The sequence below is a fragment of the Panthera leo genome, chromosome B1, assembly GCF_018350215.1.
Source record: "Panthera leo isolate Ple1 chromosome B1, P.leo_Ple1_pat1.1, whole genome shotgun sequence".
NCBI lineage: Eukaryota > Metazoa > Chordata > Mammalia > Carnivora > Felidae > Panthera > Panthera leo.
This window is the reverse complement of record NC_056682.1, coordinates 116,059,031-116,076,689: the sequence shown is the minus strand read 5'-3', so window position 1 is coordinate 116,076,689 and position 17,659 is coordinate 116,059,031. Positions and strand designations below refer to the sequence as shown.

Below are 17,659 nucleotides of genomic sequence, written 5' to 3'. Positions count from 1 at the left end.
CCTGACCCCTTAACATTGGAATATCCCAGACCTTGGTCTTTGACCTCTTTTTCTTTCTGTACTTGACCTCTTCTCTTTTCTTTTTCATGTTCATTTTCTTGGCTGTTTTAACCAGTTACTTATCCAGCTGCCTACTAGACTTTTTCACTAATATGTCCCAAGGGAGAATACATATTCCCCATCTTTCCCCTAGAATTTTCCTTTTCCATAGTATTTCTCATCTTATCTGACAGGAATTCTGTTCTCTCAACTTCTTTTTATTTTCTCACTTATCTTCTCCTTCAGAAAATCCTAGTAATTGTACCTTCTGAATATATCTAGAATCATTCTCCTCATCTTTGCCCACTACTACTTTGGTCCTGGTGCCAACATCTGTTACGTGGAAGGTAAAACTTTCTAACTGATCTCCCTGCTTTTGCCTGTGCCCTTCTTCCATCTATTTTCAGTTATGGGAGAGTGATGTAAGTCAGGGTATATTACTCCTCTGCTCAGAACTATTACAAAACTTTTCATTTGACCCAGAGTACAAGCCCAAGTTCTTGTAATGGCCTCCCATTGTGTTTGTTAACCTCATGTACTCCATAAATCTTCATTGGATCACTCCAGTTGAGCCACTGGCTCTTTCCCCAAAATAGCTACATGGCTTGGTCCGTGATCCTATTGATCCAATATACTAAACATTGTTAATTGTCTGCCCACAGAGAATTGTAAGCATGTGAAATCAAGATTTTTACTTTTGTGTGTATGTGGTGATTATTCACTGTTGTATACCTAGCATCTAGAAAAATGACTGGTGTAGAGCTCAGTAAATTGGTTAATGAATAAACAGAAAGAAACACACTAGTAAAACATGTAAAATACAAACAGAAAAATCAAAATCAGTATTTGGAGAACAGGCCTGAGCATTTGCCTTCATTATTGTCAGGGTTATTCCTAGAGAACCACCAAACCTCTTTTCTCTAATGATTAGCTTTCTAAATTTAATCAACCTTTATTTGCAAACTTATACTTTAGTTTTTGTGCCACAATTGGCAATAGTTACAATTGCTGTAGTTCAAAAACCCAGTTAATCACACATAAAATAATTTAGTGCTAGGCTTTTTATGGCCATGGCAGATACCAAAGAGCTGATAATCAATGAGCAAAACAATGGCTAATTAAAATGAAGTTTCTGGTTTTTATTTCAGATTGTGAATGCTTGGGATTTTGGAATTTGTATTTATTGCTTTTTGTAGGTTTTAAATTCTAAGAAGGTGGTCACAGTTTTTTACATCTGTACAAACTCCTCTCTGAACTACTTCCTATTCCCTGTGTGCTTTGTTTACAATCAGTTGGCCTAAAATAGTCTCTGAAGGATTAGTTCTCTTACATTATGTGTAACTGTTTCCAAATGGTGATTATTGGCATGTGTTTAGCAATTTCAGAGGCTCTGCAGTTTTTAGCTTTTAAGAACTTTTATTGATATCACTTAACTTTGTTGGATAGCTATGTCAAAAGGAAAAAAAACCAGAAAACTATGAAAATAAGATTTAGAAGAACATTACACACAGGAATGATGAAGTCTTCTCTGGAAAATACAGTTTGTTAAAAAACAATTGTTTAAAATGTTAGGTATGTTTTTCATGGCAGGTGATTTAAACTTTCATTTCAAACTAGCTTTATACCCTACCAAATAGTACATTATTGAGAAGCATTTTGAGTAAACCAGAAAGTTAACAATGCATCCAAGATTTTTCAACTCTCATTTATATTCAGTTATCATAATGTGACAAGTTTTAATTGCAATCTTAAAATTTTACTTGTCGGAATCATGTTTCCTTTATTGATTAGTCTTGCAGCTACATTCAGAGTGTTCAGATACTGAGTCTGGTGTGTTAAAAGCAACAGTCAAGCTTTAGAATTTCCTCTTACTAGTTTCTACTTTATATTTAGTTCAAATCCTTGTTCTTAGAAAATTACTAGTTTTAATTAAGAAGTTAAAGCTTTCAAATTTTGACTCCACATGTGCTAGGTGATTTGGGAACCTTTCTGAGGCTCAGCTTTTTCGTCTATAAGAAAGAGATTTTAATGATACCTATTTTGTGTGGGTATTGTGAGATTTAACTTTTGAATCACTTAGCTACCTGCCTGATATTTTTAAGTTCTTGGCTATAACTTTTGTGCCTTAATTTCCTCATCTGTAAAATGGGGAAATTCTTTTTTTAATTTTTAATTTTAGTTAACATTCAGTGCAATATTGGTTTCAGGAATAGAATACAGTGATTCATCACTTACATACAATACCTAGTGCTCATCACAAGTGCCCTCTTTAATACCCATCATCCATCTAGCCCATCTCCCACCCACATCCCTCCATCAACCCTCAGTTTGTTCTGTATCATTAAGAGTCTCTTGTGGTTTGGGGGCGCCTGGGTGGCGCAGTCGGTTAAGCGTCCGACTTCAGCCAGGTCACGATCTCGCGGTCCGTGAGTTCGAGCCCCGCGTCAGGCTCTGGGCTGATGGCTCGGAGCCTGGAGCCTGTTTCCGATTCTGTGTCTCCCTCTCTCTCTGCCCCTCCCCCGTTCATGCTCTGTCTCTCTCTGTCCCAAAAATAAATAAAAAACGTTGAAAAATAAAATTAAAAAAAAAAAAAAAGAGTCTCTTGTGGTTTGTTTCCCTCTCTCCTCTCCCTGCCCCCCCCAATATGTTTATCTGTTTTCTTTCTTAAGTTCCACATGTGAGTGAAATTATATGGTATTTGTCTTTCTCTGATTGACTTATTTCGCTTAGCATAATACATTCTAGCTCCATCCACATCATTGCAAATGGCAAGACTTCATTCTTTTTGATGGCTGAGTAATATTCCATTGTGTATTTATAACACATCTATTTATTTATTTCTTTTTATTCAAATCAGTTACTTAACATATAGTGTAATAATGATTTCAGGAATAGAATTTAGTGATTCATCCCTTAACACATAACACCCTAGTGCTCATCCCAGCAAGGGCCCTCTTTAACACCTGTTGCCATTTAGCACATCCCCCTACCCAACACCCTGCCAGCAACCCTCAGTTTGTTCTCTATATTTAAGTCTCTAATGGTTTGCGTCCCTCTCTGTTTTTATCTTATTTTCCGTTCTCTTCCCCTATGTTCATCTGTTTTGTTTCTTAAATTCCACATGTGAGTGAAATCATGTATTTGTCTTTCTCTGACTTATTTCGTTTAGCATAATATACTCTAGTTCTATCCATGTTGTTGCAAATGGTAAGATTTCATTGTTGTTGATTGCCGACTGATATTCCATTGTATGTATATACCACCTCTTCTTTCCGTTATTTGGCTGTTGTCAGTAGTGCTGCTGTAAACATTGGGGTGCATGTGTTTGCTTTGAATCAGCATTTTTGTATCCTTTGGATAAATTACTAGTGCTATTAGTGGGTTGTAGAGTAGTTCTATTTCTGATTTTTTGAGGAACCTCCATACTGTTTTCCAGAGTGACTGTACCAGTTTGCATTCCCACCATTAATGCAAAAGGGTTCCTCTTTCTCCACATCCTTGCCACCATCTGTTGTTGCCTTAGTTGTTAATTTTAGCCATTCTGACAGGTGTGAAGTGATATTTCATTGTAGTTTTGATTTGTATTTCCCTGATGATGAGTGATGTTTTAGCCTCTTTTCATGTGTGTTAGCCATCTGGATGTCTTCTTTGGAAAAGTGTCTATTTGTATCTTCTGCCGATTTCTTAACCAAGTTATTTGTTTTTTGGGTTGAGTTGGTAAGTTCTATGCAGATTTTAGGTACTAACCTTTTGTCAGGATATGTCGTTTGCAAATATCTTCTATTCTGTAGGTTGCCTTTTAGTTTTGTTGATTGTTTCCTTAGTTTCTGTTTTAATGTCTATTTATTTTTGAAAGAGAGAGAGACAGAGCATGAGTGGGGAAGGCATAGAGAGAGAGGGAGACACAGAATCCAAAGCAGGCTTCCGGCTCTAAGCTGTCCACACAGAGCCCAATGCAGAGCTCAAACTCACGAACCATGAGATCGTGACTTGAGCCAAAGTCAGACACTTAAACCACTGAGCCACCCAGGCACCCTGATTGTTTCTTTCATTGTGCAGAAGCTTTTTATCTTGATGAAGCCCAATAGCAATAGTTCATTTTTGCTTTTTTTCCCCTCGCCTTTGGAGACTTGTCTAGTAAGAAGTTGCTACGGTCAAGGTCAAAGAAATTGCTGCCTGTATTCTCCTCTAGGATTTTGATAGTTTCCTGTCTTACATTTATGTCTTACATCCATTTTGAATTTTTTTTTTTTGTGGATGGTGTAAGAAAGTGGTCCTGTATCATTCTTCTGCATGTCGCTGTCCGGTTTTCCCAGTACCATTTTTTGAAGAGACTGTCTTTCATTGGATATTCTTTCCTGCTTTGTTGAAGATTAGTTGACCATATAGTTGTGGGTCCATTTCTGGATTTTCTATTCTGTTCCATTGACTTGTGTGTCTGTTTTGTGCCAGTACCATACTGTCTTGATCACTACAGCTTTGTAATATAGCTTGAAATCCAGAATCGTGATGCCTCCAGTTCTGTTTTTCTTTTTCAGGATTGCTTTGGCTTTTCAGGGTCTTTTGTGGTTCCATACAGATTTTAGGCTAGTCTGTTCTAGCTCTGTGAAAAATACTGGTGGTATTTTGATAGGGATTGCATTAAATGTATAGATTGCTTTGGGTAGTATAGACATTTTAACAATATTTGTTCTTTCAATCCATGAGCGTGGAATGCTTTTCCATCTCTTTGTGTCCTCTTCAGTTTCTTTCATAATTGTTCTGTAGTTTTAAGAGTACAGATCTATTACCTCTTAGGCTTATTTGGTTTATTTAGGTAGGTTAGGTTTATTCCTAGGTATCTTGTTGTTTTGATGCAGTTACAAATGGGATCAATTCCTTGATTTCTTTGCTGCTTCATTATTGGTGTATAGAAATGTAACAGATTTCTGCATGTTGATTTTATATCCTGAAACTTATGTATTAGTTCTAGCAATTTTTTGGTAGAGCCTTTCAGGTTTTCTACAGACTATCATGTCAGCTGCAAATGGTGAAAGTTTGACTTCTTCCTTGCTGATTTAGATGCCTTTTATTTCTTTTTGTTATCTGATTGAGGCTAAGACTTTCAGTACCAGGTTAAATAGTAAAGGTGATGGTAGACATCCTTGTCTTGTTCCTGACCTTAGGGGAAAGGCTCTCAGTGTTGCCCCATTGAGGATGATATTAACTGTAGGTCTTTCATATATGGCCTTTATGATGTTCAATTATGTTCCATCTATTCCTTCTTTGTTGAGGGTTTTTATGAAGAATGGATGCTGTATTTTGTCAAATGCTTTTTTTGCATCTATTGAGAAAACAGTATAATGTATCACGTTAATGAATTGATTTGTTTATGAATATTGAACCAGCTCTGCAGCCCAAGACTTAATCCCACTTGATCATGGTGAATAATTTTTTTAATGTACTTCTAGCAAATTTGATTTGCTAATATTTTATTGAGAATCTTTGCATCCATGTTCATCAGGGATATTGGCCTGTAATTCTCCTTTTTAGTGGGGTCTTTGGTTTTGGAACCAAGGTAATGCTGGCCTTGTAAGAATGAGTTTGGAGGTTTTCTTTCCATTTCTATTTTTTGGAACAGTTTGAAAATAGGTATTAACTCTTCTTTAAATATCTGGTAGAATTCCCCTGGGAAGTCATCTGGCCCAGGACTCTTGTTTGTTGGGAGATGTTTTGATTACTGATTCAATTTCTTTGCTGGTTATGGTCTGTTGAAATTTTCTATTTCTTTCTGTTTCATTTTTGGTAGTTTGTGAGTATCTGGAATTTGACTGTTTCTTCCAGATTGCCCAATTTGTTGGCATATAATTTTTCATAGCATTCTCTTATAATTCTTTGTATTTCTGTGGTGTTGGTTGTGATCTCTCCTCTGCCATTCGTGATTTTATCTACTTGGGTCCTTTCTCTTCTTTTTAGTAAGTCTGGCAAGGGGTTTATCAATTTTGTTAATTCTTTCAAAGAGTCTTAGTTTCATTGATTTGTTCTGATTTGTTTTTTGTTACTGTATTGTTTATTTCTGCTCTAATCTTTATTATTTCGCTTTTTCTGCTGCCTGTAGACTTTATTTGCTGTTTCGTTTCTAGCTCCTTAGGTGTATGGTTAGGTTATGTATTTGGGACTTTACTTGCTTCTTGAAATAGGCCTGAATTTCAGTATGCTTCCCTCTTAGGACTGCCTTTGCTGTATCCCAGAAGTTTTGGACTGTCCAATTTACATTTTCATTTATTTCCATGTATTTTTTTTTAAATTTCTTCTTTAATTTCCTGGTTTACTCATTAATTCTTTAGTAGGATGTTCTTTATGTTCATGTATTTGAGGGCTTTACAGTTTTGTCTTGTGGTTGACTTCAAGTTTCATAGCATTGTGATCTGAAAATGTGCATGGTATGATCTCAGTCTTTTTGTACTTGTTGAGGGCTGATGTGACCTAGTAGGTGATCTCTTCTGGAGAATGTTCCATGTGCACTCAAAAAGAATGCATATTCTGCGTTAGGATGAAATGTTCTGAATATATCCGTTAAATCCATCCAGTCCAGTGTGTCATTCAAAGCCATTGTTTCCTTGTTGATTTTCTGCTTAGATGATCTGTCCATTGTAAGTGGAGTGTTAAAGTCCCCTACTATTATCGTATTATTTTCAATGAGTTTCTTTATGTTTGTTATTAATTGATTTATATATTTGGGTGCTTGCAAGTTAGGGGCATAAATATTTATAATTATTACATCTTCTTGATGGATAGATCCCTTAATTATGATGTAATACCCTGCTTCATCTCTTGTTACAGTGTTTGGTTTAAAATGTAGTTCATCTGATATAGGTATGGGTACTCTGGCTTTCTTTTGACAACCATTAGCATGATAGGTGGTTCTCCATCCCCTTACTTTCAAACTTCAGGTGTCTTTAGGTCTAAAATGAGTCTTGTGGAGAACATATAGATGGATCCTGTCTTTTTATCCATTCTGATACCCTGTGTCTTCTGATTGGAGCATTTAGTCCATTTACATTCAGAGTGATTGTTGAAAGGTATGAATTTAGTGCCATTGTATTACCTGTAGAGTTAGTGTTTGTGGTGATGCTCTCTGGTCCTTTCTGGTCTTTGTTGCTTTTGGTCTTTTTTTCCTCCAATCAAAACATCCCCCTTAAGGTTTCTTGCAGGGCTGGTTTAGTGGTCATGAACTCCTTTAGTTTTTATTTGTCTGGGAAACTCTTTATCTCTCCTTCTATTCTGAATGACAGCCTTGCTGGATAAAGAATTCTTGGCTGAATGTTTTTCCTAAACGAGGGTAATTAATAGTATTTATGTAGTGTACTGAGAGGATTGAATGAGTAAATATTTGTAAAGCCTTTAGTGTAGCAAACAGCCCATGGTAAGCACTATGTATTATGTGTTATGAATATTATTTTGTATGCATGTCAATATCTTACTAGTTCTGTGAAGCTTAATTTTGTGCTGCATCACAGTTTTTTTTGTATTTGGAGCTTATTGTCTGCATTTAACAAGAACTCACACAATCTGTGCTTTTGATAAGAATTTCGCACAAATCTGGGATGCTGTGCCTCTTGAATTAATCTGTTATCAGTTTGGCAATGTGTTTTTTTGGGAGAGTTGGGGGAATTAAGAGTTAGTACTCGGGCCTCTAAACAGTTTCTCTGCCTCCAGCTTTCTAGGATTCTGGAACGCCCACTTCCTGACAAGATCTATACACAAGCAAAGTAAACTTTTAGACTGAGGAATGGCTTAGAAACAAAAAATAGAAATCTTTAAAAACAAAAAATAAAGATACTTTATATGTTAGTATTTTTTTCTGTAGATACTTTATATATTAGCATTTTTTCTATTCTGTTTATTAATTAGTTTTTCTGCTGTCAAGTCAAACTCTCTTAATAAGAGAAATCCTTATCTTTTATACTAGTCTTTCAGTTTTGGTTTCATTGCTTGTTCTTTTGGTATAGATACATCATTCAATTAACTATTCTGTCATCTCTGAAAACCTGCATATCAGAGGACAGTTTTATATGTTCTTGCCAGTTTCATGGCAGTTCCTGAAGAGCTAATAAAGAACAAAAACCACAGTGGCTGACAATTTTACTCAGTTTTGTTTTTCCTGTTGTATGAGTGGAGAGTAAAAACTAGTTTAGGTCATAAGGTATAATTAGAGTATAGAATATAATTAGTTTCAGTAATGGTAAAAGATTCTTTTGAAATTAATTCTAGAAGGTTTCAACTTGGGAGTCACTTTAGAAAACATCTAAAAAGTTAGATGTCTATCATTACGGAATTATATACTTCAGAAATACTCTTTTTATTACCTCCTGGAAACCATTTTTATTTCACACTTAGGTTTAAGAGTTCTGCTACTTTTCATTGTTTCTTGAACTGATTCTTTATTCCAAATGTTATTGAGCATCCTCAGCTACTAAAATGGTATTATGTTAAACTTTACTTTCTATTTCTTATAAGTTAAGAGGGATTGTTTTGTATACTGGTGGCCCTTAAATCTAGACCAGATGTATTCTACAACACATTTGTCTTTGTTGACTAAAAACTTTTAGTGTGAGTTATGATAGAAGTTGAGGTTTTATCTACATGTAAGAATGTTACTTGTTTCTTTTCTAAAGAATAGTGTGTCAGGAGGCAAGATGCTGTGCTAGCAGAATAAGGGTTTTGTTGTCAAATTCTGACTCCACTTGTTGATCTTCTAACTTTGAGCAGTTTATCTTCTTTGAGCAACGGTTTCCTTATATTTAAAAATAGAGTGTTGTTGTGAGCATTGCACGCAACTTGTATATATTTCTCGTGCTTAGAAAATGTGACTCGTTGTCTCCGAACTTTTTCTGTCTCTTTCCCTCTCACCAAATGGAATGGGCAGCCCATGAAACCCAAAGTAGTTACTATATTTATTTAGATAATCTCAGCATTTAATCCATTCTCCTATATCGATAAAAAAATCTTTAAGCACTGTAGCAGCAGTCTCATCATTTATTTTGTACATTGAAACATAAGCTGCTTCTACCACATGTAAATATATAACATCAAATTATGCTTTTCATCTCTTCACAGTTTTTCTTTATATATAATGATAAAATGAGTATCTTATATTTTCATTTTAATAGTTTGGAGAATAAGTTCTTTTTGCTGTATTACCTGCAAAAATATTTATTATAAGAGTAAAAAGTAATCTTGAACATTTGTAAGGAGATGTCAAAATATTTGTGTGTGTGTATAGTTTTATTTCAACAAAGCAATTTTTACATTTTTAACATTTAGAACTGAGCATCATCTTTCCTTTCCAGTGAAACAAAAAGAAAATTTAAAAACAAACAAGAATAGGGGCGCCTGGGTGGCTCAGTCAGTTAAGCATCTGACTTCAGCTCAGGTCATGATCTCACAATTTGTGAGTTCAAGCCCCACATTGGGCTCTGTGCTGACAGCTTGGAACCTGGAGACTGCTTTGGATTGTGTGTGTGTGTGTGTCTCTCTCTGCCCCTCTCCTGCTCATGCTTTGTCTTTCTCTGTCTCTTAAAAATAAATAAATGTTTAAAAGAATTTTAAAAAAATTAACAGGAATAGAGAATGTCAATTCCAAATAAGATCCTACAGATTCTGCTGATTCTCCCATTGAGTGTGAGGGCTCAAGTCATCATTAGGAGAGAATGTTATTTTAAAAGTATCCTCTTCAACTGCAGGGATATCTGTTAAAAATCACAACTAAACATGCCAAAGGAGAAGGCATGTTAGGAAATGTCAAATGCTTTATTTTACAAATCAAAAATATAAACTTCTCATGTCATAAAAATAAAGTATATGTTAAAAGTAAGTGTTAAAATACACTAGAAATCTCTCTGGATAATTTATTTCATATTTTAGCTATGTAATTTTTTTTTTTTTTTTTTTTCTTCTCCTCAATAGGAGAGCCTGACAAGGAGCTAAATCCTAAGAAGAAGATTTGGGAGCAGATCCAGCCAGATCTCTGCACTAATGATGAGTGTGTGGCTACATACAAAGGAATTCCCTTTGAGGTGAAAGGGAAGGGAGTGTGTAGGGCTCAAACTATGACCAACAGTGGAATAAAATAAAATAAAATAAAATACTCATTTACTGAAATACATTGGAGAAAACTTTAATAACAATAAAAAGAAATATATTTGTCACTTGTGCCTAAAATATAACTGGCTTTTTTATGTTATTTCTCTTCTAGACTTGACTAGTCTTTTAATCAGGTATATATTATTTTCAGTCAGTTAAAGAAACACTACATTTTTACTTACAATTTTTGCTCCTGTATAATGTAGGAAAGAAATCAACTATGTTTTGTGATTGTTTATTTTTTAGCAGGGATGTTGGTTAGCAGATTATTTTTCTTGATACATTTAAATAACTTGAACTAGATGAACATTTAGTTTCCTGTTTGTAGGCACATGGTACATGAAATTTTAAGCCTTTGGATTTTTAGTATATTGTGTGTCTGTATTATAAATATCCTCTCCTCTTCAAAAGTGACAAGTTGGAATTTTTGTCAGTCTTATTAATTAATCATATTGTAATAATATTGAAAATGGCCAACTAGAGAGCCAAACATCATAAAAGCTAGGAGATGTGGTACTTCAACATTATTGCTGTTGCTTACCAAAGTAATCAGACCTGTAAAGGTGACTTTTTTTAAGAGTGAAATTTTCAGTTGTATACTGAACTTTCTTTCCATTTGACAAAATAATTAGTAATAAATTTCAACTAACTATAAAGAATAAACATTTTGCAAAGTGTTGCCGATACACTTTCCAATAAATTGATGTAAAAGCAGCAGTCTAAATTTTTTAGTCTAGGTGATTATAAAGATTCTTTGGGTACCTAATACAAGATTATTTATAGATTGTTACTTTTAGAAGAGTATTTAAGATCAATATATTTTGCTTTTTCATGTACCATCACACTGTCGGTATGTTAAAAGAAATTGTTACCAAAGTTAACATATATATGTATTAAGGTGTCAAATGCCTATTTTCACTCATCTTACAGATATTGTAGGAACAATGAAAATTAACTTAGGAATTATGAGCTTTCAAGTTCACCAGCCTTGAGATGATGACTGATGAGGGCTACCAAAAAGAAATGCATCTCTGGAGGTAGGAGTATAGATATTGTTTGAAAAAAAAATCATACATACAATATCTAGCTGCTTATAGTCTCTAATCAGAAAGAGAGGCAAAATAAATTTAAAACAACCCTGCATGCCAGCTTATGAAAGGTATAATTAAATTTCATTTATTTAAGTCCATGGAGTTCTGGTAGGCCAGTTTTATCTTCTTGCTGAAAAACCAAATATTAACAGAGCATCAATAGCAACAATTGACAAGTAAACACAAATGAAACTCAAAAGTTATTTTGTACTCAGGATAAGTTATTCTTTTGGAAATAAGACTGTGATAAAATCTTTCGTGATTCTGTATTTTCTAATTTTTCCCAATTAAATTTCTTTAAATATTCTAATATAAATTAAAGAATGTTTCAACTACTTAGATAATTGAAATATTTATTCCCAGGTTTTAAAATTACATAAAACATTAATCAAGTCATCAATGTAGCCCCATTATTAGTCATTGTTTTTACAGGAAAAAGAATTCTATTTTATTTGTCTCACTGGGATAAGAGAGCTCTTACGGAATCAACAACAACAAAAATGGCATTGGTAGTGAACTGTACATAAACCTTTTGGCTTCTGACTAGTATTCAGCCCTTTAAGGATTTCAACGGTAGAAGATAGTGTTAGGTCACAGCCTAAACAGTTGGTGCCTTTCAGCCTCTATTTAAACCAGAAAAAAATAAATCAATGAAGTTGACCCAATCACATGATGCTTTCTTAAGCAAGATTGGCCCACTATCTTACAGTGAATATTGGGAGTACTAACTTTTCTTATATTTAGAAATTCCATGTGTATTATTGCTTTGAGATTAGTCATTTTCAGGGCATGTTGATTTTAATATAAAATTGAAAATTTTTTCTCCGCCTTGCTTTCACTAAAAGCATTAGGTACTCTAGGATACAAGAATAAGTGCCCACCAAACAGATAATTTATCATTGCTTTTTAAAAATATGTAAATTTCTATTTAGACTATCTACAGAATATTCAAAGTAACTCATTGAAGTTTAATAAGAAGCATGTCAGCAAGACAGAGGGTGTGGATAAGACTGTGTCAAGCAACATTAGTGAGTTTAACCAGGTCCCAGAGTCTTGGCCTTGGCTTTGCAGGTCCAAAAGCCTGCATTTGTAGATGACTGTCAGAGATGCTAAGATATCCAAAGAGCTTAGTATTGGTTTTGACACCAGATTATCTAGTTTTGATTTCTGGCTCTACAACTTAAATGCATATGTAAGCTAGGGTAACTGTTTAGCCTTTATGTACTTTATTCCCCTTGTTTAAGATGGTGAAGTACTTACCTTAGAGTTGTAAAGAGTGTGGGAGTTTAGTACCTAGAGTACTTAAGACAGTTCCTAGAATATAATAGATACATATCATGTTGATATTAGTTTATAATAGAGATATTCCTTTTCCAGAAACTAGTGTTCTTGAGATTTCCTGAGAAGTTAAATTCTTGTTCAGAACGTTACTCAGTGTATATGAATTGAGCAGAGTATCTTAAGGAATATTTCATACAGACTGAGGTCCTGTTTTTTAACAGACTCTATTATTTTTTTGTACCAGATATAGTATCTGTTACCTTGCTGGAGATGTTCATTACTACATTACTGAAAATTTCCAACTGAAATTGATATGCCCCCTGAAAACAAACCACCAGAGTCCAGAGTCAAAGCCAAGCGGCAAGGGTCGTTTATTGCAGGTTCGAACCCGGTCCTCCGTGCACTCATTGCCGGTGACGCTAAGAGGCCCCGAGTGAGAATCTTACAGCTTCTTTTATAGACAGGCACAAACAAGTTAGGGATTTTTTTTGCGGTTACAGAGCTGTTATTGGTTGACATTTAAATTTGAACACTCAGCAGAACTTGATTGGTTCCCGCCTTTAGGTCAGACCACAACTGGGCACGCCCTGGCTGGTTCCGGGAACGGCAAGTGGGGGGGGGGGTGGGGAGGAGGTCTTTTCTTTGCAGTTGTGAGTACACCTGGTAATTTTTCTCTTAGTCTCTCAAAATCTGTTGTTTAGATATTTAGATACCATTCATGTTCATTGATGCCCTTTGACTGGTGTAATATTAATGATAAAGTTTTAAATAGTTTTGCAATTTTCTTATACTAGGAAGACAATATTTCTCACTATTGTGTTTTAGTTTATTATAAATAGAAGCAATTCTCTTTTCAAGTTCTTGGTCAGTGGGGAAGCATATCACTATTGCGTGTAACAGGAACATTAAAAGGATATGAGTATACCTCAGCTTTCCAGGAAAATTATATGTTGTATCTTTAAAAATATAAAAATATCAGAAGTGCTCAATACTAAGGGTATACTTTAGCCACATAAACTGTGACACTCTGAGCATTATGCAACAATGTAAAAAACTAAAACTTTATCACCAAAATACCAAATAAAAACTATGGAGGAAAATTAATGTAACTCAACTAACAATAATATTGCAAATTACTGTTCTGTGGAGAAACCTTTACTCTCCAAAATTTCAATTAAGGAATAAACCATGCCCTTTTCTAACAAAAGTTGGGGGAGGGGAGTATATTCATATTTCTCTGCTATTATGGATTTTTATTATAGAATTATTATTAAGATATTTAGTGCTTTATAGCTAACAAAATAGTTTCACACATCTTATCTGTTTCTTAACTCTATAGAGGTAGACCAGCCATTTCATTTTACCCTAAAGAACCAACAGAAAAGTTAAATAAATGCCTGTGCTTAGTGTAACTAGCTGAAACCTAGATCATCTTCCAGCTTTTAACTAATCCTGTGCTCTTCTCCATTACAATATACTACCTTATGTGTCACTTAAATGCCCTGTGGTTTCTTGTATTTGCATGAGAAACAACTTTTCTTCTGTTTAAACCTTAGGAAAAGATAGTAGTAGTAGTTCATGTAAGGAGATTAGGGTGACTCCTTTAGTGGAGTATTTAAGAGTTTCTAAAGAGAGAAGTGAGATCATTCATTTAACATTGCTTTGGAGTGGTTGGTTACAAAGATAATTTACCAACTTTCTTCTTTTTGTTGCAGAAGTTCTTAGGAAGAATCTCTTGGTAAAACAAGGCTGCTTCTGCTGGTAGCAGTTGGCTTGATTCTATGAATAGTGTACTGTTGAGGGCACTGATCCTGACTGGCCATCACAAAAGCCAACCTATGAGAGAAGTCACTAAGTTCTGATAGATAGATAGATAGATAGATAGATAGATAGATAGATAGATAGATAGATATAGATAGATAGATATAAGTAATATTTAATTATTTAATCCAGGAGCAACTCTATAGTTACACCTCATTTGCAGTACTGTTTGGATGATAATCCCAAAATTTGCAGTGATAATGACAAGAAGGAAGGTAACTGATGGCTAATATACCTCTATACAAAACCAGACATTCAGATACCAACTTGTGGGAATGAAAAAGAGTGGCTTACACATTCTTGCTTACTGCACTTTTTATAGTTCTGGTTTTTCCTTTGGATAAATCTTGGCAGAGATAATTCATAGGGGTATAACTCCAAAAAAAATTTGGAAAAAGGACCCAGAACACTGAAATAATTGCTGGTTTGAAAGTGAGCCATCTGGAATTTCAGAGTGTGAATTAATTATTGTATATTATATTTTTTCACCCTTATGTATTCCCTTGTTTATTTTTTTTCCTTCCCCTTCCTTACTCCCACCCCCCGCCTAGCATACACTATTCCCAATTCTCTGGATTTTTTAGTAAAATATGTGTGTAAGTGTTATTTTATGTCTCCATCAACATCATTTCCTATCTGGCAGGCTATTGTCCTTAGCAACAGCAGCAGAAACAAGCCTGGGACTCAATAATTGTAAGAAAAAAGAATAATCCTTTTTAATGAAGGAGCTAACTGCTCTTCCTTGCCTTTCCCATTGCTACATAATACCTGAAGAATTGTTCAAATAGCAATTATTAATGTCTGCTCATTTCTGCAGTGGCATTTTTGTGAAGAGCCTTCATATCAAGGTTGCTCTTAACAGTTTTACATTTGTTTTTGTAAATTGCCTCATTAGAATATTATACATCCCAGTAGAGAAAAGCTCTCAATACATAACATCCACTTAACTTTTCAGCTCTAAGATTGCATATTTGGCTGATACTTGTTAGTTTAAAACCCATTCAACTTTTTACACCTGGGGAATGTGTGGAAAGAACAGTATAGGAGTTATCCAAAATCAACACCACAGTTTGATTTCTCTTTGAAAAAGATTTAAGAAAAATACAAAGTAAAAGTCACTTTTAGAGGTTAACAAAAGAGAATAATAATGTTGGTAAAAATAACCTTTTTCTAAAACTTCAGTTGTCATATGAAAAGATAACATTTTCTCTTAAAACAGCACATAAATGGAAAACAAAAACTTCAGGTGCTTATGAATACATTTATTTTTAAAAATAAGGTTTGAAGATTTGGGGAATAGCTATGTCATTTAAAAACATTGGCCTTTTATAAAGAATATACCTGAATGTGCCTGAGGCACATTGGTAATATGCCTGAAACACAGTAGAACAGAAAATCTAAACAAATTCTTAATGAAAAATATGGCAGAGTATAAACATAAGTAAAAGCAAATCTGAAATTGCTAATTGAGGTAATCTATTTAGAAGAATAAACCTAGTAAAGGTCAGAGCTAATGAGTATTAGGGGTGAATCACCAATGTCCCAAGATGGTATGTGCTAATGAGACTCTAAACTCAGCTACACAAAAATATCAAGTATACCATCTTCCAGTCCTCTAAAATGTTCAAAACTTTCAAATACAAAGTTTGGTAGAGAATTTTGTCTTCCAGGTGAGAATAGCATATAGTTTGGGCCTCTGAAGGGACATGAGGGAAGATTGCAAATTATGCACTAATGGGATAGGTGGCAGGACACCAAAGATGAACTTTCTGGATATCATTTCTTTTACGTAGAGCTAATTTTGGTCACATGGTTCTTTTGTGACAAGTTGTAATTATCTCCAGTTATGATTAGTTTATTCAATGGATACACATGCACTGTCATCAAAAAAAAAAAAAAAAAAAAGCTAAACAACCCAACTTCAAGTAGAGTACAGCACAGCAACAAGATGTTCACTGTGGTGTCTCACCATACTTTTGATTCAACTACCCCACTACCAACTAACAACTTACTTCTGTACATGCACTATGCTGATTATTATGAGGAGTTAGAATTGCTGCTGCATAAGAGCACATGGAAGAACAAGTCTGGAGTTTAATGCCTCTTGGATACTGTACTAGAATTAAGAGTATATTAGGGAAAACACACTGACAAGAAAGATGAGGAAAGATGGAAACAGTGGTGAGCAATGGACCTTCTAATATTTGTATATTAAGTTGAAAGAGAAAATGATAAATTACCAGGAATGGTCAATGTAATTGGTAAGAAAGTACTTTTGAACAGAAGGGGCAATCTGTCAGGAAAATCTTGAATTAAATGTCTTAGCAAAATCTGGTAATAGGGGGAAAGGAGAAGCATTCCAAAGCCCTCTTTCCTAGGTAGGACATGGGAAGGAGATAAGGATAGGGAGAAAATGAAAGTGTTCTACAGGTCTTACCTTAGTTGGTGAGGGCATAATGCTCTATGGAAAGAAAGTTCTTAGGGAAGTAGTTGTTACCTTGTCAAACAAATAGTGCTTGATTCTGAATTCAGAAATAAGGAAATAATCCTTAATGAATATCAGAGTAGAACTTTGAAATTATCAAGGATCAGCAAAACTGATTTGGTAAAGGAAAAGAAAACTGCAAGAAATACAGTAATATAAAATAATTAAACATAAAGTATGATGGAGAAACATCCAATATGCTTACATGGGAGAATTTAATATCACAAAATATTTTTCATAACACAAGTTTTTTTTAATTAGGAAAAATCTAAAAAATACATAAATGAATGCCTGAGAATATCTAGCAAAATATTTTCAAATAAGAGAAACTTGTTCTAGATATCAAGGAATGATACAGAGCCATTTTAATTAAATCGTTCTGGTATCGGCGGTGTAAAATAGATAACAGAAAGAAATAAGAATCCAGAATAGATCCAGAAATAAAGGAGATATCTTTCTCTCTATATATCTACCTACCTCAGTCTGTCTATCTTCAGTAGGAAAAGGATGAATTATTTAGTAAACTAGAGAAAGTATAATTGATTACCCATCTGCAAGAAATGAAACTAAAACCACATCTTGTATCAAATACATAGAAGTATATGAGTATAAGAAAATACACAAATTTAGTTTGGCATAAATTCTCATGAAGTTAAGGGATAAATAATAGAAGGGAAAAAATAGCAATGTGAAAGACAGATGGAAGACTAATATCCGTAGTGTACAGAGAGCTCTTCTATTTTGCCAAGCAGGGAGTGTTAAAAAAAATATTCAGTGACACTTGTTAAAGATGATAAGGCAGACTTTATTCAGGACT

At 34.3% G+C, this 17,659-nt stretch overlaps 1 protein-coding gene across 7 annotated transcripts in view; it reads left to right on the top strand.

Annotated features, from left to right (window-relative positions):
- The window catches only part of AIMP1 (aminoacyl tRNA synthetase complex interacting multifunctional protein 1), a 50,400-nt gene that overhangs the window by 29,318 nt on the left and 3,423 nt on the right, over window positions 1-17,659 (top strand). For 5 of the 7 annotated variants that reach the window (XM_042935757.1, XM_042935756.1, XM_042935754.1 and 2 more), the window contains exon 7: window positions 9,988-10,168. In XM_042935757.1, coding sequence (XP_042791691.1) covers window positions 9,988-10,154 — 167 coding nt within the window. In that variant the 3' untranslated portion in view covers window positions 10,155-10,168. Of the gene's footprint in view, window positions 1-9,987; window positions 10,169-11,094; window positions 11,476-17,659 lie in introns of those variants that run through there. The other 2 variants (XR_006201786.1, XM_042935760.1) reach the window with 2 other exon arrangements.